A 27518-nucleotide genomic window follows, 5' to 3' on the forward strand; every position below is an offset into this window, starting at 1 on the left:
CTTTGATGCTAATCCTTTAAGGGGAGGTATGAGTGGTGTTTGCACCCTGCAGACCCAGTAAGAAGATGCTGAAGCTGAGGTTTACATTTGTCTTCAGAGAGACTCAGGCATTGCACTCCATCACACAATATGAAATTAAAAATAAAAGGTAGCCATTATACATAAAATGCCACCGGTGGAGCCCTGCGGATCTAGTTGGGGAGTGTAAATGCTCCAGAAGGCCACAGACTGCTGTGCAAGCTTGACAGACATTGTATGGCAGAGAAATGCAGATGGCAGATGTGAGCAGAAAATGAAACATTATTCCTGACAGGTCAGCTCAGGATATAGATATATAAAAAATATATAAATTGATTGTATATATAAATAAATATATACATTATATTTATTATATATTTATATATAAATATATATAATATTATATATTTATTATATAATATATAAAATTGATATATATAATATATAATTGATTTTTAATATATATATAAAAATTGATTATGCTATTACATTTGTCCCATTACCCCCTTTCATTCCCCTCCACCCTGCACACCCTCTCCCACCCACATTCCCCACCTTTTAGTTCATGTCCATGTGTCATGAGTTCTTTAGCTTCTACATTTCCCATAATATTCTTGCCCTCCCCCTATTTTCTACCTACCATCTATTCTACTTATTCTCTGTACCTTTTCCCCCTCTCCCCTCCTCCCACTCCCCTGTTGCTAACCCTCCATGTGATCTCCATTTCTGTGGTTCTGTTCCTGTTCTAGTTGTTTGCTTAGTTTTTGTTTTTGTTTTAGGTGTGGTTGTTAATAATTGTGAGTTTGCTGTCATTTTACTGTACATGTTTTCTTTTTCTTAGGTAAGTCCCTTTAACATTTCATGTAATAAGGGCTTGGTGATGAGAAACTCCTTTCACTTGACCTTATCTGAGAAGCACTTTATCTGCCCTTCCATTCTAAATGAAAGCTTGGCTGGATAGAGCAATCCTGGATGTAGGTCTTTGTCTTTCATGACTTGGAATACTTCTTTCCAGCCCCTTCTTGCCTGTAAGTTCTCTTTTGAGAAATCAGCTGACAGTCTGATGGGAACTCCTTTGTAGGTAACTGTCTCCTTTGTCTTGCTGCTTTTCAGGTGCTCTCCTTATCTTTAATCTTGGATAATGTAACTATGATGTGCCTTGGTGTGTTCCTCTTTGGGTCCAACTTCTTCAGGACTCTCTGAGCTTCCTGGACTTCCTGGAAGCCTATTTCATTTACCAGATTAGGGAAGTTCTCCCTCATTATTTGTTCAAATAAGTTTTCAATTCATTGGTCTTCCTCATCTCCTTCTGGCACCCCTATGATTCGGATGTTAGAACGTTTCAAGATGTCCTGGAGGTTCCTAAGCCTCTCCTCATTTTTTTGAATTCTTGTTTCTTCATTCTTTTCTGATTGGATGTTTCTTTCTTCCTTCTGGTCCATTCCATTGATTTGAGTCCGTTTCCTTCCAATTACTATTGGTTCCCTGTGCATTTTCCTTTATTTCACTTAGTGTAGTCTTCATTTTTTCATCTAATTTGCAACCAAATCCAACCAATTCTGTGAGCATCCTGATTACCAGTTCTTTGAACTGTGCATCTGATAGATTAGCTATGTCTTGGTCGCTTAGTTGTATTTGCTGTGGAGCTTTGATCTGTTCTTCGGTTTGGCCATTTTTTTTGTCTTGTCGCACCTGTTATGTATGAGGGGCAGAGCCTTAGGTGTTTACCAGGGTGGGTACCCTAGTCACTGGGTTGTGACACTGTATGTGGGGGCGGGGTCCGAGTGGGAACAGTGGGACTTGCTCTGCTCTCCTTTAGACTTCAGTCACTTCTGCTGCTTCTCCCAAGCAAACTGGGCCCTTCTGGCGCTCATTCCCATATGGGTGGGCCTGTGTAGTTCCAGGACCCTGCAGGTCTCTCCAAAGATCTCTCCTGTGAGGCTGGGAGTCTCTCCGTGTTCCTCAACCCCTACAGGTGTTTTCAATTCATGCCCTGTGGCTCTATTTCCTGGCACTAGGACTCTGGGTTGTGGGCAGTGCCTTGCTTCACAATTGCTGCCTTGCTGGGCCTGTTGGTTGCTACCCCGTGCCTGGGGTCTGCCAGCTGCCACCTACGTGCCCAGGGTCCACCCGCTGTGGTCTTGCACACCTGGGATGCCTTATGCACCTGGTCCCACTGGTCTTTGTGCCACAACCCCTCTCCACCCGGCTCCCCAACTCTGCCCCTCCTCCCACTCTGGATGAACGTGTCTATTTTAACTCCTTGGTTGTCTGACTTCCATATAGTTCAATTTTCTGTCAGTTCTGGTTGTTATTTTGTTTCTAAATTGTTGTTGTTCCTATCTTGGTTTTGCAAGGAGGCACAGTGTGTCTACCTACACCTCCATCTTGGCCAGAAGTCTTCCAAATATATATTTTTTAAAAAGTTCTTTGCCCCATCTTTCTTCTAAAAGTCACTTCATGCCCTGGCTGTTGTAGCTCAGTGGATTGAGTGCGAGCTGTGAACCAGGCATTGCAGGTTCTATTCCCTGTCAGGGAACATGCCTTGGTTGCAGGCCATGGCCCCCAGCAACCACACATTGATGTTTCTCTCTCTCTCTCTCTCTCCCCCTTCCTTCTCTAAAAATAAATAAATAAAATCTTTAAAAAAAGTCACTTCATGGACACATGATAAAGATGTATTTTAAATTAGTCAATCTTGGTTTAGAAAAAAATCAGTACTTATTGAAGTTATAGTAGGGAATCACATCATTTAAGTTTATGCATTTTTCATGGGATTCCCTTATCAATCAGTGTGCCATCTCCTTTTATGTAGGAAAAGATTTATGTCCAATATTTGAGGAATCTTCCTGGTGTGTCATTATGATGATGATGAAATATAACAACTGATGTCAGTCTAGTTTTCCAATCCCCTGGTGAGGACATTAGAGAGAGAGGAAGAGAGGGAGAAAAACATTGATGTGAGAGAGAAACATTGATCAGTTGCCTGTCATATGCCCCTGGGCCAGGGACACTGGCCCATTTTGAATATCTTGATTCACCAGTCATGAAGGCCATGCGAAGTAGTGTTTGCAGTCTTAAGACCTCAATATCCATGGCTCTTAATCCCTGCCCTAGTCCTGTGGGGGTCTGGGGCACTACCTTTATGTCTCATCTTTCTGGCGATGGTCCAGATATGCCCCAGAGCTGGGTGGAGAATCTGTGACTTGTTGGAATTCTCAGCAGCTCTAGGGTTCTTTGAGCCCATGGAACCAAAGCATCATTGGTCAATAGAATGGAATGTTGGGTGAAAGCTCCAGTGAGGAGGGCCTGGGGCCATGGGGTGAGGGATGTTATCATTGCGAGGCAGGTGTTTACAGAGCCCCGTGAAGCTCTGTCATCCTTCTTAAAGAACAACAGTTAAATGAGAATGTGATAACACCAGCAGCTCACAGACCTCATGAAGTCACCCATGTGAGAGGGGGAGAAATGGAGGAAAGAACAGAGGAGGAGGAGGAGGTAAGGGGAGAGAAGAAGAGGGTTCAGAGAAGTGAGTTGATTTTTTGGGTTTGTGGGACCTAGTTTCAATTTTTATTATGTTCCTTCCTACTTCTTCTTCCTTCTTGGAGTAATATTTATCATATATTTGTTTTCATACCATAGAGCGAATTAAAGTTCAGATGGGGAGACATGAAAAGTTTGTAAATCTATTTGGTCTTTTTGGAAGTTATACCGACTATCTAAATTATTACTGTTAATAGCATATTTGTCATCTTTGTTTTTATTTTCTGTGTTACCTGCCTGGCACCATGTACAGTTATTATGATATATTGACTATATTCCCTGTGCTGTATTTTAAGTCCCTGTGATGTCATCTTTATTCCTTGCTTGTCCTTCTCTGTGATAAAAGTAATACAAACATCTTTATCATTACTGTCTTTTTAAAATTAATTAATTTTAATATATTTTATTGATTATGCTATCACAGTTGTCCCATTTACCCTTCTTCACTCGCCTCCACCCTGCATACCCCCTCCCACCCACATTCCCCACCTTTAGTTCATGTCCATGTGTCATAAGTTCTTTAGCTTCTACATTTCCCATACTATTCTTGCCCTCCCCCTGTCTATTTTCTACCTACCATCTTTGCTACTTATTCTCTGTACCTTTTCTCCCTCGCTCCTTCTCCTACTCCCCTGTTGCTAACCCCCCATGTGATCTCCATTTCTGTGGTTCTGTTCCTGTTCTAGTTGTTTGATTAGTTTCTTTTGGTTTTGCTTTAGGTGTGGTTGTTAATAATTGCAAGTTTGCTGTCCTTTTACTATACATTTTTTTTAAACCTTCTTTTCTTAGATAAGTCCCTTTAACATTTCATGTAATAATGGCTTGGTGATGAGAAACTCCTTTCACTTGACCTTATCTGAGAAGCACTTTATCTGCCCTTCCATTCTAAATGAAAGCTTTGCTGGATAGAGCAATCTTGGATGTAGGTCCTTGCCTTTCATGACTTGGAATACTTCTTTCCAGCCCCTTCTTGCCTGCAAGGTCTCTTTTGAGAAATCAGCTGACAGTCTGATGGAAACTCCTTTGTAGGTAACTGTCCCCTTATCTCTTGCTGCTTCTAGGATTCTCTCCTTCATTTTAATTTTGGGTAATGTAATTATGATGTGCCTTGGTGTGTTCTTTCTTGGGTCCAACTTCTTTGGGACTCTCTGAGCTTCCTGGACTTCCTGGAAGTCTATTTCCTTTGCCAGAATGGGAAAGTTCTCCTTTATTATTTGTTCAAATACGCTTTCAATCTGTTGCTCTACCTTTTCCCCTTCTGGCACCCCTATAAGTCAGATGTTGGAACGTTTAAAGATGTCCTGGAGGTTCCTAAGTTTCTCCTCAGTTTTTTGAATTCTTATTTCTCCATTCTTTTCGTTTGGTTGTTTCTTTCTTCCTTCTGGTCCACTCTATTGTTTTGAATCCCAGTTTCCTTCCAATCAGTATTGATTCCCTGTGCATTTTCCTTCATTTCTTTTATGGTAACCTGCATTTGTTCATCTAATTTGCGACCAAAATCAACCAATTCTGTGAGCTTCCTGATCACCAGTGTTTTGAACTGTGCATCTGATAGGTTGGCTATCTCTTGGTCGCTCAAAAGGATGAGTTCTGGGGCACTGATTTGTTCTCCTGTTTGAGCCCTCTCTTTCTCTCTCTCTCTCTTTTTTTTTTTTGGTCTGGTTGCTCCTGTTATGGTGAGGGGCGGAGCCTTAGGTGTTCACCAGGGCTGGACACCCCAATCGCTAGATTGTGACGTTGTATGTGAGGGCGGGGTCGAGAGGGAACAATGGCGGTAGCTCTGTTCTTCGTGGGACCTCAATCCCTTCCCTGGGATCCTGGGTTGTGCGCTCTGGCCTGATCCACTGTCGCCGCCTCACTGGGTCTGCCAGCTGCCGCCTGTGTACTCAGGGTCCACCCGCTGCGATCTTGCATGCCCCAGATGCCTTACACGCTCCCAGTTGCCTTATGTGCCCAATTGTCCCTGTTCTCTGTGCCGCAACTGGCACCCTGCTGCTTGCCTCCGCCCCTCCTACTGGTCTGGATGAATGGGTCTATTTCAACTTCTTGGCTGTCCGACTTCCATTTAGATAAATTTTCTATCAGTTCTGGGTATTATTCTGCCTCTAAATTGTTGTTGTTCCAATCTTGGTTGTGCGTGGAGGTACTGTGTGTCCACCTATGCCTCCATCTTGCCGGAAGTCTGTACATTTTCCTTTATTTCACTTAGTGTAGTCTTCATTTTTTCATCTAATTTGCAACCAAATCCAAGCAATTCTGTGAGCATCCTGATTACCAGTGTTTTGAACTGTGCATCTGATATGTTGGCTGTCTCTTTGTCACTTAGTTGTATTTTTTCTGGAGCTTTGATCTGTTCTTTCATTTGGGCCATTTTTTTTTTGTCTTGATGTGCCCATTAAGAGGAGCCTTAGGTGTTCACCAGGGAGGGTCAACCCAGTTGCTGGGTTGTGACACTGTATGTGGGGCAGGGGTCCAAGAGGGAACACTGGGCCTTGCTCTGCTCTCTGCTGAATTTCAGTCACTTCCGCTGCTACCCACAAGCAGATTGGGCCCTTCTGGTGCTCATTCCTGTATCCGTGGTCTTGTGTACCTTCTAGGACCCTGTGGGTCTTTCCAACGAACTCTCCTGTGAGGCTGGGAGTCTGTCCTGGCACCTCAACCCCCACAGGTGTTTTCAGTCAGGGATTTGAGGCTTTATTTCTCCTGCACTGGGACCCTGGGTTGCGTGGTCTGTCTTGCTCTGTAGTTTTGCCTGGTTTATCTGAGCGCAAATGTGGGACTGTCTGGTCTGCCAGCCGCCCTGCGTGCCGCGCCCGTCCACAATCTGTTGCCTCGCTGGGTCCGCCCACTGCTGCCTTGAGCGTCAGGGGTCTGCCAGTTGCGGAGAGTCCTCTCCACCCGGCTGCCTGACTCTGCCCCTCCTCCCAGTCTGGATGAATGTGTCTACTTTAACTCCTTCATTGTTGGACTTCCATACAGTTCAATTTTCTGACAGTTCTGTTGTTTTTTGTTTCTAAATTGTTGTTCTTATTTTGGTTGTGCGAGGAGGCGCAGTGTGTCTACCTACGTCTCCATCTTGGCTGGAAGTCCTCATTAGTGTCTTCATTATTTAAGGGAAGTAACTCCTCAAGATTCTAATTTAGGATTTATATTTAAGATTCTTATGTGAACATTTATTAAGAACCTGCTGCCATTTAAAAGCACTTACATGTATTTTTATACTCAGAATATGACCACGTTGATTAGTTTAACATGAAAATTGTTCAGAAAAGTTTTCGTAGTTGATACAGGACCCTCATTCCCTTTCTTCATGTCTATGTCCATTTTCCTGACAAGGGTCCTCCATCCTTCTGAGGGAGGCTCCCCACTCAGCAGGGAGCAAGCCCTGGATGGCTAGCTTTGCATCTGGAAAGTCCTCCAGGGAATCTTTTACTTAACAGGGCTAAGTCATTTGCTAAATTGCAAAATGAAACTGTTCAAGGTAAGGAGCATCCATCTCAAGATAAGGATACTCAGCCAACCAGTCAGCTGTTATTTGCTAAGCGTCTGTGAAGTGCAAAGTACTGTATTGGGTTACAAAGTTGATTCAAAGGAGTATGATAGCCTTTGACTCTAGCCAGGAAGTCCAGATAAGCTGTTGAAACGTCAGGTACCATTTTGAGACAATGTATGATCAGGAGCAAGGTGTGGTCAGTTAAACATTTGTTGTGCTATGCCCAAGGAGAGTAGCTCCTTAAGGCTGTTTGGCCCCAGCATGGGAAAGGGGGAGACAAAGGCAGCTGCTGCCTTCAAGGGAAGAACTAAGCATTGAGGCTTTCCTATGAGCAATCCTGGTGGTCAGCAGCATGAGCTTTCTCGTCTTATTTTCCTTAAACTGAAAGACTCTGGATGCTTCTCTGTCTGTAAATGTTTCAACTGGAGTCTACATTGTGTGTCTACCCACTCCTGGAAGGTTTAAGGGAAAATGTTTTATGGTAATCATTGGGGAAATGACAGCCAACACTGAGGAGTACTGGGAAGTTGATGGTGAGTATGGAGAAGCAGAGACCAGTGGTGGGAAATTCTAGTTAGGTTCTGTGATGAATATATGTGGGCATACTTTGTGCTGGGTGGGAGTCTGTAGACTAGTAGTCTGCTGCAGATTAAGTTTCAAACCTAGGGGTCCTGAGGGGAACCCACAAAGGAAAGGAGCTCCCCAAAGCAGCAGCAGGGAGGGAGAGAATTTGAGCTGGGTGTTGGGACCTAGAGTCACAGGAAAAGGAAGCTGCTTGTTCCTGGGTATTTGGTATAGGAAGTATGAACAGCAGTCTCTTTAACTTCTGGCATTGCATCCCTTCAGGTGGACCCCATCAGTTTCACTAAGGAGCTGGGGAGTTGTATTTGCAGGTATCCAGGGAAATAGTATGTTGTCACTATTAATGTCAAAATATAATTTTCAAAAATTAGAAATATGGCTCATAAGAGATATAAAATGAACATGTCAAAATTTTATTAAATAATAGCCCATCAAGGCAGAAACCATTGAAGATGGTAAGCTGATTCAAAGGGTATTTGAGGAACCAGGTGTTTGTAGGCTTAAAAAAGAAAAAGAAATATTAAGATTGCCAGGCTATACAAAACACTGGATATTGTCTATAGGGCAATATAACTATATTGAGGTTCTTATACCATTCAGAAATCTACACATTAACAGAAACTCTCTGTGTCTGTGCTCTAATCAGATAGTAAATAGCAAAATCAAACACTAGTACATTCTCCTAGAGAATGAAATAATTCTTGGAGGGCCTGTTCCAACCATGTTGCAATATGCCTGCTCCTTTCCAACCCCAGCCTCCAGCCCACTCCTGCCCAACCGCCTCAGTTCCAAGTTTTGGATAGTTTCATTAACATTTAAAAACTACTTTGCAGTTAAGGAAACCTGAGATTGAATTCTAATTCCTTTACTTAGCAGTTGTGTAATATTGGGTAGGTAAATTACCTGCGACTAAGATTTACTTCCTGTAAATTGGGAGGAACAGAAAAGATAACTTTTGTAAAGTCTTTGGCACATGATAAGATATCAGTAAATCTTAGTTCTGCTCTTTACCTTTCCTCTTTTTAAAGTGAAGAACAGTTGGGTGGGTGGGCTGGAATGGGAGTAAAAGGCAGAAAACTGTACTTCAGCAATGATTAAAAAAAAAGTGAAGAACAGTTTCACCTTTGGCCTTCATAGACAAATTTCCCTCCTTCCCTCTTTCTGTTGCTCCCTCCCTTTCTCTAGTTTATTACAACAATGTCCTAGAACTCCTTTGGTTTTCTGCATTACTAATGGAGGGATTCTATTTAATTTTCATCTAAGTGGAAAAAAATAGATGTTAATATTTTTTATTTAAAAATTTCCGAGCTTTATTGAGATAAGTAATATATACATTGATAAATTAGAGGTATACAACATCATGATTTGAGATATGTATTATTTCAGAATGACTAGCATGTTAGGGTTAACACATCCATCACCTCCCGTATTTACAGTTTTCCTTTTTTTGTGGTGAGAACTTTTAAGATCTACTCTCAGTGACTTTTAAATATACGTGCAGTATTGTTGGCTGTGGTCACGTTGTAGTGTGCGCTCTATTTAGGGAACCCTCCCTGCATATGAGAAAATGAAAAGAAGTGACTTAATTATATATGATTTCTTACTTGATACTTGTTTTTCTTTTTCTGAGGGTTGTGATGGGGGTATTTCTTGTTTAGGTATAAGTATCAGCCTATTCCTTTAAATGGAGAGCTGACTTCCAAGTTGTTCTTTCTGAAGCCCATCCAGTATTTCAGTGCCTGCTGTGTGCCCTGCTCTGGGTTGAGGTCTGTGAGGAGGGGGACAGATGCATGGAAGGAAGCCTTCCAGGAGTTTGCTCTCCTCAACTCTCCTTGCTCAGTAAAGGTTAGCTCAGGCAGGGTTAACGGTGGTGCCAGAGGGCGTGGGAGCTGGTGTCTGGCACAGGAGACTAATTATTATAGCTGGATTGGGGTTTCTGCAGCAGATTCTGTCTTCCTCTCCACAACCCCTTGTGTGATAACCCGTGTGCTGGCACATGGGACATTGACTTGTGATTCAGCATGGCAAAAGCTGTGACATCAAGAGCCTCTTCAGACTTTTGATTTGGAGAAAGGAGTCTTTTTCTAGTTAGTTTTTATAGAGGCCAGAGAAGCATCTTTTTACTTTTGACTTAGGATATTTTACATCAGGACTAGCTCATTTCTCTGCCAGTAGCTAGTTTATGAGCTTCTGATGCTGCTCCAGGAGAGTAAGGATAAGATGAAATTGCCCTTGACTCTACCTCCCTCCCTTGCAGAACACAGCATTAATGTAGATTAATAATCAGGGGTCCCCAGTTCTAAACTCAGTTCTGCCACTACTTGTAATATTATTTCTTTTTCTTTTCTTTTTTTTTAAGTATTTATACAATTTTTTCCTGTCCTGCATAAAGGCAGAATGAGGTGCAGTTTAAACATTGCTCAATATTAGTGGTCACACAGGGAAAAGTTCTGGAACCCTGTTTCCTCACGTTTATATTGTAACTCTCAATGCGGCGATATGATCAGTGCTGTGACAGTCCATAGTCAATTTATATTCATTAAAAACATGCATTTATTGAACAACAACTCTGTGCCAACCCCTGGCGAGTTTTCTGTAAACATGGTAAATAAGAACCTGCTCTAATGGAGACAGATTATAGCCAAATGAATAATAAAGTGATTAGAGATTATGGTAAGATTATGAGTGAAATAAATCAGATGATGAAAAACTATAAGTAAACTGCTATTTTTAGTAATTTTAATTAGGGTTATCAGAGCCACTTTCCTTGAGAAGGTGACTTTCTGAGCTGAAAACAGGAGGGTGACAATGAGTCAGCCATGGGAAGAGCTGAGTGAAGGGCATTCTGTGAAAGAGGGAGTGACTCGGGGAGGTGTGGATGAGTTTGCCTTGTTCAAGGAACAGAAAGTCAAACCTGTGCCTGATGTGGAGTGAGGAAGGGAGTAGGTGGGTGGGGAGGTGGGCAGAGCCATGTAGGTTTTTCTAGATCCTGGGAAGGAGTTTGGGTATTCTCTGTGCAGGGGAAAGCTCTTCGAGAGGTATAGAGCAGTGGAATGGTATTGTTCTGGGTGGAAATTGGCCCTTTTACGAGATCACAAGGAAGGCATTCCAAGGACCCGTGCTTGGGAGAATGTGGTGTGGCATGGTTTATTCGTGTGGAAATAGAAGCTGCCCCCTGGGTTTCCGTTGCCCCATTTCCCTTTCTCTGACCATGGAAAACTCCACCTGTGTCTTCAGCAGGGCCGACAGAAAAGCCAGTGTGCAGAGTTTCACATTAGAGCTTAGTCCTTTGGAATCTGCAGGCAGCTGCTAAGCGATCTCAGTCCCCACCAGGCAGCTTAGCTTATTCCTAGCTGCTCTGGTGCAGAAGTCTATGTGGCTGTCAGCCATGCAACAGGCTAAGGCCAGATGGCTGTGGAGAGAGAACGTGCAAGCACATGGGTGAGCACATTAGTGTGTGGGCAAGAGAGAGTGCCTTAGTCCTTTTGGAGTCTACACCATCTGCTGTGCACCTGGTAGCTGTTAGACCCACATAGTCATGTGCTGCCAGGTGAGAGAGCACTTGAATGAAAAGGGTGAGGTCATCGCCAGGTGGGCAAGAGAGAGAGTTCTTTGTTGTCCTGGGATTATAACCAGGACCTTGGGTTAGGGATGGACCAGGTGCTTTCTCAAAATGACCAATCAACTTCCCAACCTTTTGTGGGCCATGGATGGGCTTATCTCCAAACCAATCCCTTCTTTCCCCAGGCTAGACCAACAGGCCTTTTTGGTCTAGCACCCTGCCCCCCCCCCGCACCATTTTGACTTCTATTGTGCATCTGCCTTCTTTCCCCTGCTCCTACCTGGCAATCTGGTACTGGAGTAGGGGAGGGAGGAGTGTTAATCCCCTTGGCAGACCACAGTGCTGTGTTCCCCTGGAGTTTGAAAAGCTGTATCTGCCTGGTGAAGCAAATAGGCATATGTTCCCCAGTTTATTAAGCTCAATGTCTAGCTCCCATTGCTCTCCTTTCCTAGCTACATACCAATCATAACCGTATGAGCTTATTAAAAGAAGAGAAAGAAAAGAAAAGAATATTTATGGCTGTTGTGTGAAGAATTAAATGAAGAATGCCAAGCATGGGAGTAGGGAGACCAGTGCAGTCCTTGGGTTTGGGCTATGGCAAAGGTGGGAGGGATGTGAGAGAAGGATACTTTGACAATTCAGCCAGGTTATGGTGGGTCTCAGATACCTGTATAAGGAGCTTTGATTTGAATTTTGCAACTATGAGGGAGGTTTGCATATGTTTGAATTTGTGAATGACTGTGTATGTGACTATAAGTTTATATGTGAGATTGTGAGTGTCTGAGTCTCAGTGTGTATGAGTGTGGGGTGCATGTGCAGATTTGTGAGTAGATATAAATGTGCCTGTGTGTTTGGGTTGGGTTTTTCTCCTTTTGTAGCTTTTGAACAGGCCTTTGACATACTCCTTAAGGGCTGTCCTATGTGGCACAGATGTATAGATTAAACTGGGGGATAGGCTGGTGGCAGGAAGACTAGCTAGGAAGGTATTGAAGCTAATGTGAAATAAAGGCCCAGAAATGCTAACTTGGAGAAAGAGAAGACTAAATTGGGTAAATACTGTTTTTTTAAAATTTTTATCCTTACTTGAGGACATGATTGATTTTAGAGAGAGGGGAAAGGAGGGAGAAAGAGACGGAGAGAAACATCTCTTGGTTGCCTTTTGCATGCTCCCCAACTGGGGACTGAACCTACAACCCAGGCATGTGCCCCAACCAGGAATTGAATCTGCAGCCATTTGGTTTGCAGGATGACACCCAGCCAATTGAGTCACGCTGGCCAGGGTAGTCTTATTATTTGTTTTATTCTCTATCTGGGATAAATGAAACTGAGGAGTAGACGAAAACTCCATTAAAGAAGTCACACTCTTTCAAATTACCTCAGTTTGATTGCTAGCCAAGTATTTTACCAGTCTTATTTTCATTACAAAAATATTTTATTTATTTATTTTTACAAAGGGAAGGGGAGGAAGAAAGAGAGGGAGAGAAACATCAATGTGTGGTTGTCTCTCACTTGCTCCCTCCTGGGGGCCTGGCCTGCAACCCAGGCATGTGCCCTGATTGGGAATTGAGCCAGTGACTCTTTGGTTCGCAGGGTGGCACTCAATCCACTGAGCCACACCAAGGCACCAGTCTTATTTTTTAAAAAAGTTAAACCTCACTTAAATTTATATGCTTTCTTTCTCTGAAAGGCATTTCATTATGAGAGCTGAGTGATTCAACTGCATCCCATAAAAACTGTCCCCCCATATCCCCCCTGCCCCACACATACCAATATACTCATTTTCTTGTTTACCTTTAGAACTCTTGATTCTGGAGAAACTCATTGTATTTTTTGTTCCCCCTCAGGACATTTTTGAAGATGCCTTGGAAACCATCTCTGTGTAAGTAGTAACATAATAAAAAGTATGAAGTAAATAAAAATTGATAGTCTCTTATATAAAATGTAAGATTTTTTGAGATTAGTGACCACTGTTAGAAGGAAGCCACTTTTCTGTAATTCAAGAGTTAGGATATGGTTATACTTAAGAAAGGATCTATGTAAAGGTACTATTGATTATATTTCTGAGTATTATATCTTATAACATTAATTGAACTAAAATAAAAGTTTTCCAGCAGATTAAATTTTGTTTATAGCTAACCCCTTTATCCGAAAGTTGAGTGGTGCTATGAAACCTTATGTAAGCCCAAATGGCATAAAGCGAAGAAGCAATTACCATTAATTTATGGGGCCTGTCCAGAAAGTATCTAGCCACGTACTATGAAAAATAGAGACATTTGTCGAAGAAGATACAAGATACAAGAAACATTGTACGTAGGACAGTGATGCCTCAGTCCTCTTCAAATTAGGCACCTTGGGACCTCACACAGTTCTCCCAGTCACCATTAGCTGCCCTGTTGTATTTTCCTGAATCTCATTAATGGTCTGAAATCTCTTCCTTTTCAAAGGTGATTTTAGTTTTGGGAAAAACAAGAAGTCACAGGGCACCAAATCTGGGCTGTAGAGGGGCTGAGTCACTTGGGTGATTTGATGTTTTGCCAAAAAACTGTACGAGACGTGATGAATGAGTGGGCATGTTGTTGTGATGAAGCTGCTAATCACCAGTTTCCAATAGCTGCAGCCTTCTAAACATCTGAATAGTTTCCACAGAGGAAATTTAATGAAAAATTTGATGCAGATTTGTTGCTGTACTTACTCAGTCATTTTGACTACAATGGCCACACAGTACACATGCTCACTCAACAGTGTCTACCACCCCCACTGACTAGTACAGTGAAGTCATTGTTCATGCATGTACATTCCAGTCCACTCTCCTTGGCTGCCAGGTCACACTGATGTCATGCAATCCATTCTTGTTATGTTAACAATGGCTGGACTTTTTCTGGACAGACCTTGAATTTATATGGAAAAAATTTTGAGCATTCCCAGGCCTTAAAAATAACCTACCAAATCATATCAAATAATACATAAATATGCTAAACACTAAAATAACACTGATATATAGTAAAAGTAGGAATGTGCAAAGTAAATTGAGATAAAGCATAGATGCTCACAGATATAGTTACAAGTATGGTGGGATGAAGCTGAGATGCTGAGTATGGCTCCTCATGATGGACCCTGCTCAGAGTGCATGCTTTCTATTAGGGCTTGCTGCAAAACAAACATTGAATTTTTTTTTCACTTTTTGTCTTTCTTAAAAATGTGAAAATCCCCTTTTTTCTTTTCACTAGTGAAAACAGGTACTAATGTAGTTCTTTTGTAAAAGTGAAACGGTGTCAGGTGAACTTTCAAAGAGCAGGAGAGTCCTGTACATCTTGCTCCTGTTTATGTACATGGTTAACCTCATATTGTAGATTTTTGCTTTTGGTTGCACTTAATTTTATTGTAAAATTAAGCATTTTGTAAATCCATACAGGTTTGTAATGATTTGAAATGGCATCATATTAGGAAAGAGGGAGAGAGAAGGGGGAGAAAACATACTAGCTTTTTGGTATCTCTTATAAAGGCACTGATGCCATCAAAAGGGCCCATCCATGCTTGGGACCTCATCTAAACCTGATTATCTCCCAAAGGCATCATCTCCAAGTACCATCCCTTTGGGGGTTAGGGCTTTAATGTGAATTTTGGGGGGCACAGTTCAGTCCATAGTGCTTTCAAAAGAGGTTTTTAGAAGTCAGTCTACATGGCTACCAATACTGTATAAGTGAAATGGTTTAAATGTAGCATCACCATCACTGGGTATTATTTGAAACAATTTTGCTACTTAAATGATACTTAATTGTTTTAGTTTTAAAAATGTTATTATCGTTGTTTAGTACATTGCATTTCCTTTTGTATGAATGCTAGTTTTCTTTTCCCTATTTAACTTTTTTCTCAATGTCTCTCTTGTATACTTACGATGTTTAAGATTATATATAATACACGTACACTATTTCATAATATGTCAAAAGTCATATGACTTTTGTCATATTTACAAGCATTTTTACCTAACTGCTATTTTTCTGTGTGTTAGAGTTGCAAATTTTTATATTGTCCAAAAGTTTTAATGTTTATGTTGTTGACTGTTTATGTGATATAAAAAAACTTAATTGAAATTAATATAAAAAATAACCTTTTTATTTTGGACTTTCAGTCCAAAATAGTTTCAGACTTTCAGAATTACTGTGAAGATAGTAAAGAGAGTGTCTATATACCCCTTATTGCTTCTCCCTATTAATATTGTTTTACATTAGCATGGCACGTTGGTTACAGTTAATAATCCAGTGTGGATGCATTACTGTGGACTAAAGTCCATACTTTATTCACATTTCTTCAGTTTTTACTTTCTGTCCCAGCGTCTCCTTCAGGATACCACAAACATTTAGTCACTGTGTCTCCTTAGGCCCTCTTGGTTGTGACCGTTTCTCAGAATTCCCTTGTTCTTTATGACTTTGACAGTTTTGAGCAATACTGGGCAGTTATTTTGTAGAATGTCCCTCAGTTGGGATTTGTCTGTTTTCCCCCCCTTATAATTAGACTGAGGTCATGTATTTTGGAAAGGAAGACCACAGATGTAAAGTGCCATTCTCATCACATCATATCAAAGGTATATGATATCATCATGGCTGACTAGGGAATTAAACTTGATCACCTGACTGGAGATGGTATTTGTTAGGTTTCTCTACTGTAAAGTTACTCTTTTCTTCCCTTCTCTTTTCATACTGTACTCTTTGGAAGATAATCTGTGTATGTGACATTATTTTTAAAAAGTCACTTTCAAGTTGAGCATGTTATCTTCTATCTAGAAATCTTACAATAATTCTGCTCTGCTGTTTCTGCCCCTCTCTGGGCTGAAATAGGAGAGCGCGGTCTAGGAGGTGGAAAAGGATTGGGTTGTGAGCTGGTAATTGGAGGTCACCTGTGACCTCCACTGCTGTTACCGGCAGGGAGCTGGAACATGAGACACACACCAGAAAGTGGTCTGGCCTAAGGGATGAAAACAGGTCAGACGCAATTGCCAAAGCACACACGTCAGCACTTGTGTTTCAGCTGTCACCGCCGCACTAGACTGGCAGCCTTTGGGTCTGTGAGGCACTGTCAGCTATTTGTAACATCTATTAGTTTTTTAAGAAATCAAATTATAGAGGAACAAACAAACAAACAAACCTTTGAACCTGATAATGAGTTTCAGGTTTCACATGTAAAGAGCTTGGAAGTTGCTATTCTGTTCTAATAAGTAAAAAGCTGAGCAGACTGGAAAATCCACAATTCATTCTGGTTCCATAAGAAAGGGGAGAACACGGGGCACGTTGCTACCCAAAGACTGGAGAGCAGGTGAATACAGGGTGTCATTGCTTAACCAGGTCAGAGACTTGGGCAGAAACCACTGCTGGAACCACTTCTGGGCTTGGAAACCTGACCTGTGACCGATGAATGGTTGGGGGCTCTGTGTGGGCAACTCTGAGAGTTAAAATCTTCAGAGAACCTAGTTATGGGGAAAGGAGGGGTGCACCAGGAAATACTGTGAAATTTACCTCCAGGAGCTTGACCATATTCCCATATGAAATAGAGGAGAAAAATATCCTCAGGCTTCCAGCAGGGGAGGTAAAAAAGGAACCATTTTGGAATATGCCAGAGTATACTGTTCTTCTTAACAAGGCTTGCCCTCAGGAGAAAGTAGTTAAGCAGAACCTACCTGCTGGGTTATTACCAGAGCCTAACTAACCTGGGTAAGAGAGACACCTGACTCCAGCTCACTCTAGCCATCCTGTCCCATCTTGGGGGGGAGAAAGATAACTGAGCAGTATTGGTGAAGTTCACGGTCCAGAGGCACAGGCTCACTCAATGCCTGGGACCTAATCGTAGGACTATGGAATGCTTTCTCTACCCCCACACCTTACTACCAAATTACTACAGGCCTATTTACAGCAGTTTCTTTTACTCTGTACATCATATCCAGCCATCCAGAAAAATTAAACAGTATATAAAAAGGGAAAAAATAATTTGAAGAGACAGAGTACACATCCGAATCAGATATGACAAGGATTTGAAATTATCAGACAGGGAATTTAAAACAACTATGAGTAATGTGGTAAGGGCTCTAAATGACAAGGTAGACAGCATGCAAGAACAGATGGGCAGTGTAAACAGAGCGATGGGAATCCCAAGAAAGAAACAAAAAGAAAAGCTAGAGGTAAAAACAAACAAACAGTGTAACACAAGTGAAGAATGCCTTTGTGGGCTTATAAGTAGACTGAATGTGGCTGAGGAAAGACTCTACGCTAGAGGATATATCAACAGTATCCTCAAAAGCTGAGAAGCAAAGAGAACTAAGACCAAAACAACAGAACAGAGTATCTAAGGGACAACTATATACAAAGCTGTAATATATGCATAATGGGAACACTAGAAGGAGAAGAAAGAGAAAGGAACAGAAGAAATATTTGAAACAATAATGACTGAGAATTTCTCCAGTTAATGTCAGGTTAAAAAAAAAAATTGATGCTCCAGGAAGTTCAGAGAACAAGCAGGGTAAATGCAAAAGACAAATACCAAGGCATATCATCTTCAAACTATGGAAAATCAAAGATAAATTCCTGAAAGAAGCCACAGGAAAAAAACAGCTTACTTTTTTCCCCATAGATAAAAGGAGCAGAGATAAGAATTAAATCCATAGATAAGAGGAGCAAAGATAAGAATTAAATCCAACTTCTCAGAGACCATACAAGAAAAGGGGAGTAGAGTGAAATATTTATAAGTGTTGAGAAAATCAAACACCAGCCTAGAATTCTGTAGTCTGAAATTGTTCTTCAAGGTGAAGGACAAATAAAGATTTTTCTCAGATGAACAAAAATTGAGGGAATTTGTTACTAGTACACATGTCTTGCAAGAAGTTCTTTAAAAAGTTCTTTAGAGAGAAGGTAAATAATACATGTCATAATGAAGAGAGGAAGAGCATCAAAGAAGGAATAAATGAAAGTAAAATCAAACTAAAAAATAAAAAATGAAATAAAGTAAAATCAAAATAAAAAACTTATTTTTCTTATTTTTTGATCAAACTTATTTATTTATGTAGTTTTAGAGAGAGAGGGGAAGAGAGGGAGAATGAGGGGGAGAGAAACAATGATATGTGAGAGAAACATGGGTTGGTTGCCTCTCATACATCTCCAGCTGGGGACCTTACCTGCAACCCAGGCATGTGCCATGACCAGGAATCAAACTGATGACCTTTAGGTTTGTATAATGAAGCCCAACACACTGAGCTGCACCAGTCAGGGCTTTTCTTATTCTTAATTGATCTGAAAAATAACTGTTCAAAATACTAATACCAACAATATATTTGATTATGTATGTATCTTATGTATATATACATATTTATGTATGTTTATATGTTAGTGAAATTAATGAGAGCAGTGATGTTAGGGATGGGAGGGAGGAGTTAGGATGGTTTGTTATTATTATACCTGGAAAGCATACAGTATATTTGTAAGTGGGCTTGGGTTAGTTGTACATGCGTATTGTAAACTAGGGCAACCACTAACAATGGTAAAAATACCCGAATATCACTGATATGCTAAGAGTGGAGAGAAACAATATAAAATGTTCTAGGAATAATACAAATGTTAAGGAATAATGTTAAGGAATAATATAAAATGTTCGATTAAAATCTCAAAAGTCAGAAAAAGAGTAGAAAACAGAACTAGGAACAAAAAACAATGGCAACAAATAGAAAATTGCAAAGTATGGTAGATACTAATCCAAATATATCAATAATCAAAGGTCTAAATGCTCTAATTAAAAGATAGATTGTCAGAGTGGATCAAAAAACATGACCTAACTATGTTGTCTCTAAGGACTTCACTTTATTTTTAAATATTTTATTTATTTATTTTTAGAGAGAGGGGAAAGGAAGGAGAAAAAGAGGGAGAGAAACATAGATGTGTGGTTGCCTCTTGAGCACCCCCTCCTGGGGACCTGGTCCGCAACCCAGGCCTGTGCCCTGACTGGGAATTGAACTGGTGACCCTTAGGTTCGAAGACTGGCACTCAATCCACTGAGCCACACGAGCCATGGTGGAACTCACTTTAAATATAGATATACATATAGATTGACCGTAAATGGGTGGATAAAAATGCACCATGCTAACACTAATCAAAAGAAAGTGGTAGTAGCTCTCTTAACTTCAGAGAGCAGACTGCAAAAGTAAGGAAAGTTACCAGTGATGGAGAAAGACATTACCTAATGATGGAAGAATCAATTTTCCAAGAAGATTTAACAATTCTTAATGTGTATGTGTCTAATAGCAGAATTCAAACTATGTGAAACAAAAACTGATAGAACTGCAAGGAGAAATTGATGAACCTGTTAACATAGCTGTTAACTTCAGCACACCTCTCAGAAATGGACAGATGCAGCAAGGAGAAAATCAGTAAGGGCATAGTTGAACTGAAAAAACAAAAACCAAAAAACCCTGAACCTAACCCAATCCTGAAGTTAATTTAAGTTTAGATCCCTGTCTCATGCAAACCCTGAACTTCCTAGCCCACTCTTTTAAGACCATAAGCTAAGTCTGTAGAGGAAAGAAAATTTATATGTGATGGCTCCTTTATCAAATCATTTCATTAAAATAATCATGCTGTTTCTGGGCTTTCTGTTTTGTTCCTTTGATCGACATATCTGTGTTGGCACAGAACTACTTTGTCCAACTCTTTCAGATGTTTCATTATTAGTATGACTGGTTCTCAGAGGAACAGCATTAAAAAATGACCCCAGCAAGGGAGATGTTTTTGATTCGTGACTGTCAGCAACCCTTCTTGAACTTTAAAATGCAGAATTCTGGAGGCCTTGTGTCCTGGCTTCTTTGATTCTAAGGTCAACCATGTTATAACTTTTGTCATTCTGAAAATAGTAGTTCACTAACTCTCTCTCACTTTTTAGTTATCTAACATTTTCTTTTCCATTCATTGCTGCTTGCAGCCTCCCTTGGGCTGTATTTATCTGCTGTTGGAAGCATTTTCTTTTGTCTTCTAATTTTAACTTTCTGTCCTGCTTAGTTTAGCATATCCAGAGGTTTTAGAATTTTCTTGCTGTGTTACGTTTCTGATGTGCATTATTTCTTGTGTCCTTTAAGACCATCTCATAACGTTTTGTGTTTCTTTTTCAGTGTGGCCAAAATGCCCATGGTACATGCTCCCCTCACAGTGGCTGTAGCAACACATTATAGCAACACTTAACCTAATAGAGAACCTCATGTATTTGAAATAGAGCCCAAAACCAGAAAGGCAGGCAAAGTATGTATTAATGTCCATGCTTTAAAAATCTTGTCCCTTACTTGTAGTAGAGGCCTCCATCCAGAGTCTATTTATAATCATTCTGACTTGATTCTAATAAGCTTTGTTTGTGGCATAATCTTGTCAGAGTTCTGAGAGGTATGGTGAGGGTGTGTTGATAGTGGCAAAAGATGTCGGTGAAAGAGGAAAGAAAATTTGACATGCAGTCATAGAACTCAAAAGCACAGCAACGTGGTTTTATTTTGCTTAGGTTCATACAACTGGATGGGCCTTCTGGGAAACAGGTCCTTGGACTTGACAGGTGGCTTGAGCTCCAGTTCCAGACACCATGTCCTGACTGGGAGGCCTGTGACCAGTTTCTCTTGATTCTCGGTTTTTTCATCTTTTCATAGATTTTTTTGGAAGATAAAAATGAAATTTAAATGCAATTATGGGAGTAAGGCACATAATAGGTGCTCAGTGTATATTGGTACTTTACTGCTCCCTCCACCCCAGTGCTGTCAGTCTCCACTGTGAGCATCATGTTCATAATGCTGTCTCTGAGACTTTGGGAAAAGGTAAAATTCTTATATCTAGTATATTCCATTAAAAAAGGCAGAGACATGCCCTGGTTAGTGTGGCTCAGTGGATTGAGTGCTGGCTTGTGAACCAAAGGATCGCCAGTTCGATTCCCAGTCAAGGGCACATGCCTGGGTTGTGGGCCAGGTCCCCAGTTGGGGGCGTATGAGAGGCAACCACACATTGATGTCTCTCTCCCTCTGTTTCTTCCTCCCCTCCCCTCTCTCCAACAATGAATAAATAAAATATTTTTAAAAAGGTAGAGACATGTATTACATGTTAAAAAACTTCAGAATGACTAAAAATGTCTTAAAATAATGTTTTGAAAGTTAGTAGAATACCCTTCATTCACAGAGAAAGATCAGTTGGGTAGTTCCTTTTATTCCCTGAACATAGAGTGTGTGTGATGTTCCTGTATTTATATCTCCTATATTACTAACCTGTTTTGAAATAAAAATGTTGCACAAGTAATCTGTTTAGTATTTTTCTTTAAAAATTGTGTTTTCACTAATTTGAAATACATGTTGATTGTAAAAAACTCTTCAGTTTTTTGTGTGTGAACTTTTAGTTTGTCCTAATTTTAAGGTTTGTCGATATTTTTCTTTCATTTCTTCCAAATTTGTGATGCCAAGACATTCCCTTTGTGATCCATTAGCTGCTAGACTCAGTAGAGCTCTTTTTTATTTTGCTGAGTGAACCACACATTTTGATTTTGTGTTTCTAGTGCAAATAGCAACGTTTCAAACTCTCTGAAGCGAGATTTGATTGTCTTGCCAACTGATGATTAATTTCTTCCTGGGAAAATTTTCTCCTGAATTTTTAATGAGAAGATGCAGCTAACAGATGAAGAAGGCCTTAAATTGTTTCCACAAAAGAAAGCAATTTCCCACTCTCCTTTTCTGCTTGATGGATTTACCACTGCAGATGTAGATTTTCTACTTCTGGATCTTTGTGGTAACCACTGGTTATTTTAACTGAATATTCTGAATATTTTGGAAAGTTGCTAGGTTTGCAAACTGGTAGATTATGCAAACATTTCCACCATTTAGAACTGGAGGGAAAATGAGACTTTTTAAAAAAAATAGTGACACATTGAACATGACCTTTTTAAGAATTAAAGTTGTTATTATGGACTTTCTGACTTGCTTGGCAGAGGGGATGACCTGTAAATTAGACCCATCTCATGAACTGTAGAAATTTGCCAGAAGATTAGCTGTGCTTGTTGTCCTTGGCTTTTTGATTTAACAATTCCATGCTGACCTGTGCTTCTTGCTACTCTGATGACTGGTTATCCTTCTTTCTCAGTGCTTGTACATGATTACCATCTTTGACAATGTAGTGGTGAGTGTAAATAAATTATGTTCATAAATTAACTGTGATAGACATACGAAGAATAAATAAAACTTTTCTTTCTGGTTGAGAGATAGGAGCAGCTGACATTGGTGTGGGGTTTTGTGAGGATCCTGGGGTTACCTGAGAATTGTGGACAAAGGAAGTTGGTTCACCGAGGGTTCCTGGCCTCCATGGAGTGTATAGAGTGGACTAACCATTTTGAATTATTGTGACTTGGTAGTGTTTTCAGTTAACCTCTTTCTCATAAAAACCATGGTAGACAATGACATAAAAATGTAATTAAGTGGATGGCTTGGTTAGGTACTAGTTAATAAGGATTTTCTTTTTATGATAGTTTAGAGAGTCAGAGAAGACAGATTAATGTTCAAAGACTGTTAGAATAATGCAAGTTTAGTATGTTCTCAGCAGTGATTTCTTATATTTCTATAGCATGTTATTAAATTTTTGAATTTATCCTAACATATAAATTTGTGCAGCTTTAATCCAGTCCTGAGGCAGTGTGAATGTAGTGGGGACGAATGTATTTTTGAGCAAGAACTATGGTGAATTTGTCCATACTAGAATTTGAAAAAAGTGACATACTAGAATTTGAAATAAGGTGACATTTTTAGTCAAGCGATACGAAGCTTACAAATAAATAAAAATAAAAACATTGTGTAGTACAGCATTTCTCATGGACTTATTCCTTCTTCAAACCTCTTGTGAACCATAAATTGTAGATTATAATGAGATAGAGCTTTTAAGGCCAGTTTCCCCCCCTCATCAGCTTAGATCAATTATTTATGATACAATAGTTGGTCTGGGTTATTGAGGGTGAAAACAGTAAATGATAATTGAAAAACATCTAGTTAATATCTTTATTCATAGTGATTAAATTATAAAGAATAACTAAGTACAGGCAGCATTGGATTTATTTTCACTTTTCTCTGATTTTTTTGTTTCTTTTGCCCAACCCCCCGCCTAAGTATTACAGATATTGCTCAGGTCAGGAGGGAGACCCTCTTCACAACCTTCACTGCCTTCCTCCGACCTGATTTTTTAAAAAAGATGCCATTGACATCGTATCTTATATACCTGTAAGTTAGGAAAATACACAGGAGAGAATGTTTTAGGAGACCTTTCATAAGGGAAGGGAAACATAGAATTGTCATGCAGGAAGGCACAGTAAGGAAACTTGTGTATTTCAACTGTGGTGTAGTAGGTAGAGGGGAAGAAACTGCTCATGACTTTCTGACCTGAGAATTTAAAAAAATTTCTGGTGCATTATTAATTTATATCCCATAAATCCTAGTTTTAAGTTCACAATTCATTGAAGTTTTGTATATTTACAGAATCATACAATCATCACTATAATTTTAAAGCATTTTATCTTTTGAAAAAGAAACCTTGTGCCCCTTTACTGTCACTCTCTTTTCCACCCCATTCCAAGGGAACTACTAATCCAGTTTCTGTCTCTATAGACAGTTCATTAAATTAGAATGATATGAGTTTTTTAGTGTGTGGCTTTAGAAGTTCATCCATATTGTATCATGTATCAGAACTTCATTCTTTTTATGGATGAATAATATTCAAATGTGTGGACATGCCACATTTTGCTTATCATTCATAAGTTCATGGACATTCAGTTACAATGTCCATGAATAATACTGCTACAAATAATTGTGTACAAGTCTTCATGTGGACATATATTTGCGATCCCTGGCATACATACTTAGAAGTGGAATTGATGGGTCATATAGGAGGTCTATGTTTAACTTCTCAGCACTCTAAAAGTTTGAATCAGGAGCAGGTTGGTGGTCTGAATCTTAGTTACCAGTGTGTCTCAAATAACTTCAAGCAGGTAACTTAATTTCGAGTGGATCAGACTTGCGGTTCTCTCAGGTAAATTGGCAGATCCTTTCTCCAAGAACTTTTATTTAGGTCAGTCAAAGTTGCTGGCAATTTTAAGATGTATTCTAGTTTCAGGGATGTTACATAATGAAAAAATCTGTGTTGTAGAGTCAGTGAAATATAGTAAATGGAAATAAATGTTCTCTAAAAAGCCCAGAGTAAAGAGTACTCCCAGCGTCTTCTCCCTTTATTGAATTCATTTTGTGTGGTTTACTTTGTGCTATTAGGTGTGTTTTCATGGCCTGTTGTATTGGAACTTCCACAGTGAGCTGTTTTATACATAAGGCCACTGAGAGAATGGAGGTGCACATTTTGTTAAAGTATATATATTCTCTGCATGCTCCCTTTCACTATGAGGAGTGACAGGATTTCATAATTTGAAGGAAAGCACCTTAGTGACCTTTTTGTCCAATTTTCACACCTTACAAAGGAGCCCAGTAGAAGTAGAAGACTTGGTGTTAGTAGTGGCAAAATGAAGGATCTATGAACCTGTACAGGCAGGGCCTTGGCCATCGTGGTTGCCGTGACTGTGGACTCATGAGTTTCTCTGTCACTCAACCCTGGGTGCCAATGCCCAGGTTGCTGAAAGCCAGAGGGACACTGCTCTCAGTGCTTACTTTCTCACCCACTCCGTCAGTGGCCTTCTGGACTTGGAACTGTGCTGCGCTGCTATGTCTGGGGTTATTTTGATAGCTGTAATGGAATATAAGCCCAATCATGCTTATTTCATTACCCATTTGGATGTTTCAAAAATAGATTAATTAATATGTTCCCAATTGCCCTGACCGGTGTGGCACAGTTGGTTGGGCATCATCCTGCAAAGTGAAAGGTTGCTGGTTTGATTCCAGGACAGGGCACATGCCTGGGTTGTGGGTTCAATCCCTGGTCAGGGTGTGTACAAAAGGCAACCAATCAATATTTCTCACATGGATGTTTCTCTTCCTCTTTTTCTCCCTTCCTTCCCCAATCTCTAAAAATAAATAAATAAAACAGAAAAAATGTTCCCAACAGAACTCTTGATATATGCTTCCCTCATTCATCTGAAACTGTTTCCTCTCCCAGTCTTCCCCATCCCTGTAATGTTTCCACATACTTGCTTAAGCCAGATGCTTGGGAGACATCTTTTCTTTCTTTTTATTATATTTTATTGTTTATGCTATTATGGTTGTCCCAGTTTTTCCCCCTTTGCCTCCCTCCATGCAGCCAACCCTGACTCCCTCAGGTAACGTCCACCCCATTGTCCATACCTCGTGCATATGTGTTCTGTGACTACTTTATTCCCTATGCTGTGCTTGACATCCCCATGACTATTCAGTGGCTACCAATTTGTACTTCCTTTTCTTAATAAAGATTTTATTTACTTACTTTTAAAAAGGGGAAGGGAGGGAGAAAGAGAGGGAGAGAAACATCAGTGTGTGAGAGATACATTAATCAGTTGTCTCTCATATGCCCCCAACTGGGGACCTGGCCTGCATCCCAGGCATGTGCCCTGACTGGAAATGAAATCAGTGACCCTTTGGTTCGCAGGCCTGTGCTCAGTCCACTGAACTACACCAGTCAGGGCTGAAGGAGCTTTTTATATGTTAGGGAAATTATCCTTTTGTTACTTGAAATTCAAATATTTTTCTTAATTATTACTAGTTTATCACATGACCCTTTTTAAAAACATCTGCCTAGTATTCTATTCAGTAGGTCTACCATAATTTTTAAGCACATTCTTATTGCTAGATATTTTAGTTGTTTCCAATTTTTTTTTTTTTTTTGCTACTGTAAATCACACAGTTCTAGGACTCTGTGGGTCTCCCCATAGGTGTTTTCAATCAGTGGTTTGAGGCTTTATTTCTCCGTGTTGGGGACCCGGGGTTGTGCAGTCCCTCTCGGTTCCCCTTTGTTTTGGCTGGTTTATCTGTGCGCAAACGTAGGACCACCCTGTCTGCCAGCCGCCTCCTTGCTGCGAGTCCTCTCCACCCGGTTGCCCATCTCTTACCCTCCTACTGGTCTGGATGAATGTTTCTTCTTCAACTCCTTGGTTATTGGACTTCCCTACAGTTAGGTTTCTTGTCAGTTCTGGTTGTTTTTTTGTTTTTAAATTGTTGTCCTTCTTTTGGTTGTGCAAGGAGGCACAGTGTGTGTCTACCTACACTTCCATCTTGGCCGGAAGTCCTCATTGAGCACTCTTATAACCAGTGTTTTGGACTCTGTGTCTATTGGATGGAAAAAAAGTCCGTATTTTTTTTTCTGTAAAATGAAAGACACATTTTTCATGTTCACTAATAACATTCTTGATTTGGATATTTTGAGTGTGTCAGCTATCTCTTGCATGGTATAACATGGACTATTCTCAATTAATGTCTCCATTTGATCTTTGTCCACTTCAACTGGTCTTCCTGACTGTGGAGCATTGTCCGGTGAGAAATCTCCGGCACAGAACCTTACATGCCACTTTAGATACATTCAATCAGCCACAGCTCCTTCTCCATACACTGCACAAATCTTTTCTTGCATTTCAGTTGAGTTTTTACTTTTCTTGAAATGATAAAGGATAATATGCCAGAAATGTTTATTTTCTTCCATCTTCAGTATTAAAATGGCTACACAAAAATTAAGCTTTTTTATGCATGCTGATATGACAGCTGTCACAATGCAATCTAAAAAAAGTTGTTTTGTATGAAGTTGAAGACAACTACTAGAACCATCTTATGGAAAGTACCAAATGAGCTTTTTGACCAACCTACTAGAATTGCTTGTCTCCATTTTGTTTATTTTTTTTTATAGAGTTTTGTTCTGTTATCTTTGTCTCCTCATTTTGTCAGCCTCCTTGTGTTTGTTTCTATGTTTTAGGCAGAGCTGCTACGTCTCCCAGGCTTGGTAGTTTGGCCTAAGGTAGTGCGTGTCCTGTAGGGTCCAGTGGCACAACTTCCCCTATTACTCAAGCAGGGTACTCAAGGTGCACCCACCATTTGGACTGTGTACACCCTCCTCTTGTAGTTAAGCCTTGATTGCTGTTGGCATGTCCAAGGTCAGCTATGCCTGTGTTGTATCTGGGGTCACACAGCATAAGCTACAGAACAATCTGCAGATGGCTGCTACTTGTGGAGATGCACAGGCAAGGCCAAGCTGTGAACCAAAGCTGTCTGCTGCTAGTGTGGGACCTGGGGCAACTTTTTGAGAGGTGTGGGGCTCAACAAAGCCAGATACTTCTTGTTTAAGAGAATTTAGGAAAATCTGAAGCATGGCCCAAGACAACCATTGG

General features: G+C 40.3%; 1 protein-coding gene across 1 annotated transcript in view; it reads left to right on the forward strand.

Annotated features, from left to right (window-relative positions):
* The window catches only part of TTC39B (tetratricopeptide repeat domain 39B), a 146506-nt gene that overhangs the window by 23497 nt on the left and 95491 nt on the right, over positions 1–27518 (forward strand). The window contains exon 2 of the mRNA XM_045840566.1: positions 13043–13077. Within this exon, the coding sequence (XP_045696522.1) occupies positions 13043–13077 (35 nt within the window). The remainder of the gene's footprint in view (positions 1–13042; positions 13078–27518) is intronic.

This window comes from Phyllostomus hastatus, unplaced genomic scaffold, assembly GCF_019186645.2.
Source record: "Phyllostomus hastatus isolate PE091 unplaced genomic scaffold, TTU_PhHast_1.1 phas_contig_34, whole genome shotgun sequence".
Lineage (NCBI taxonomy): Eukaryota > Metazoa > Chordata > Mammalia > Chiroptera > Phyllostomidae > Phyllostomus > Phyllostomus hastatus.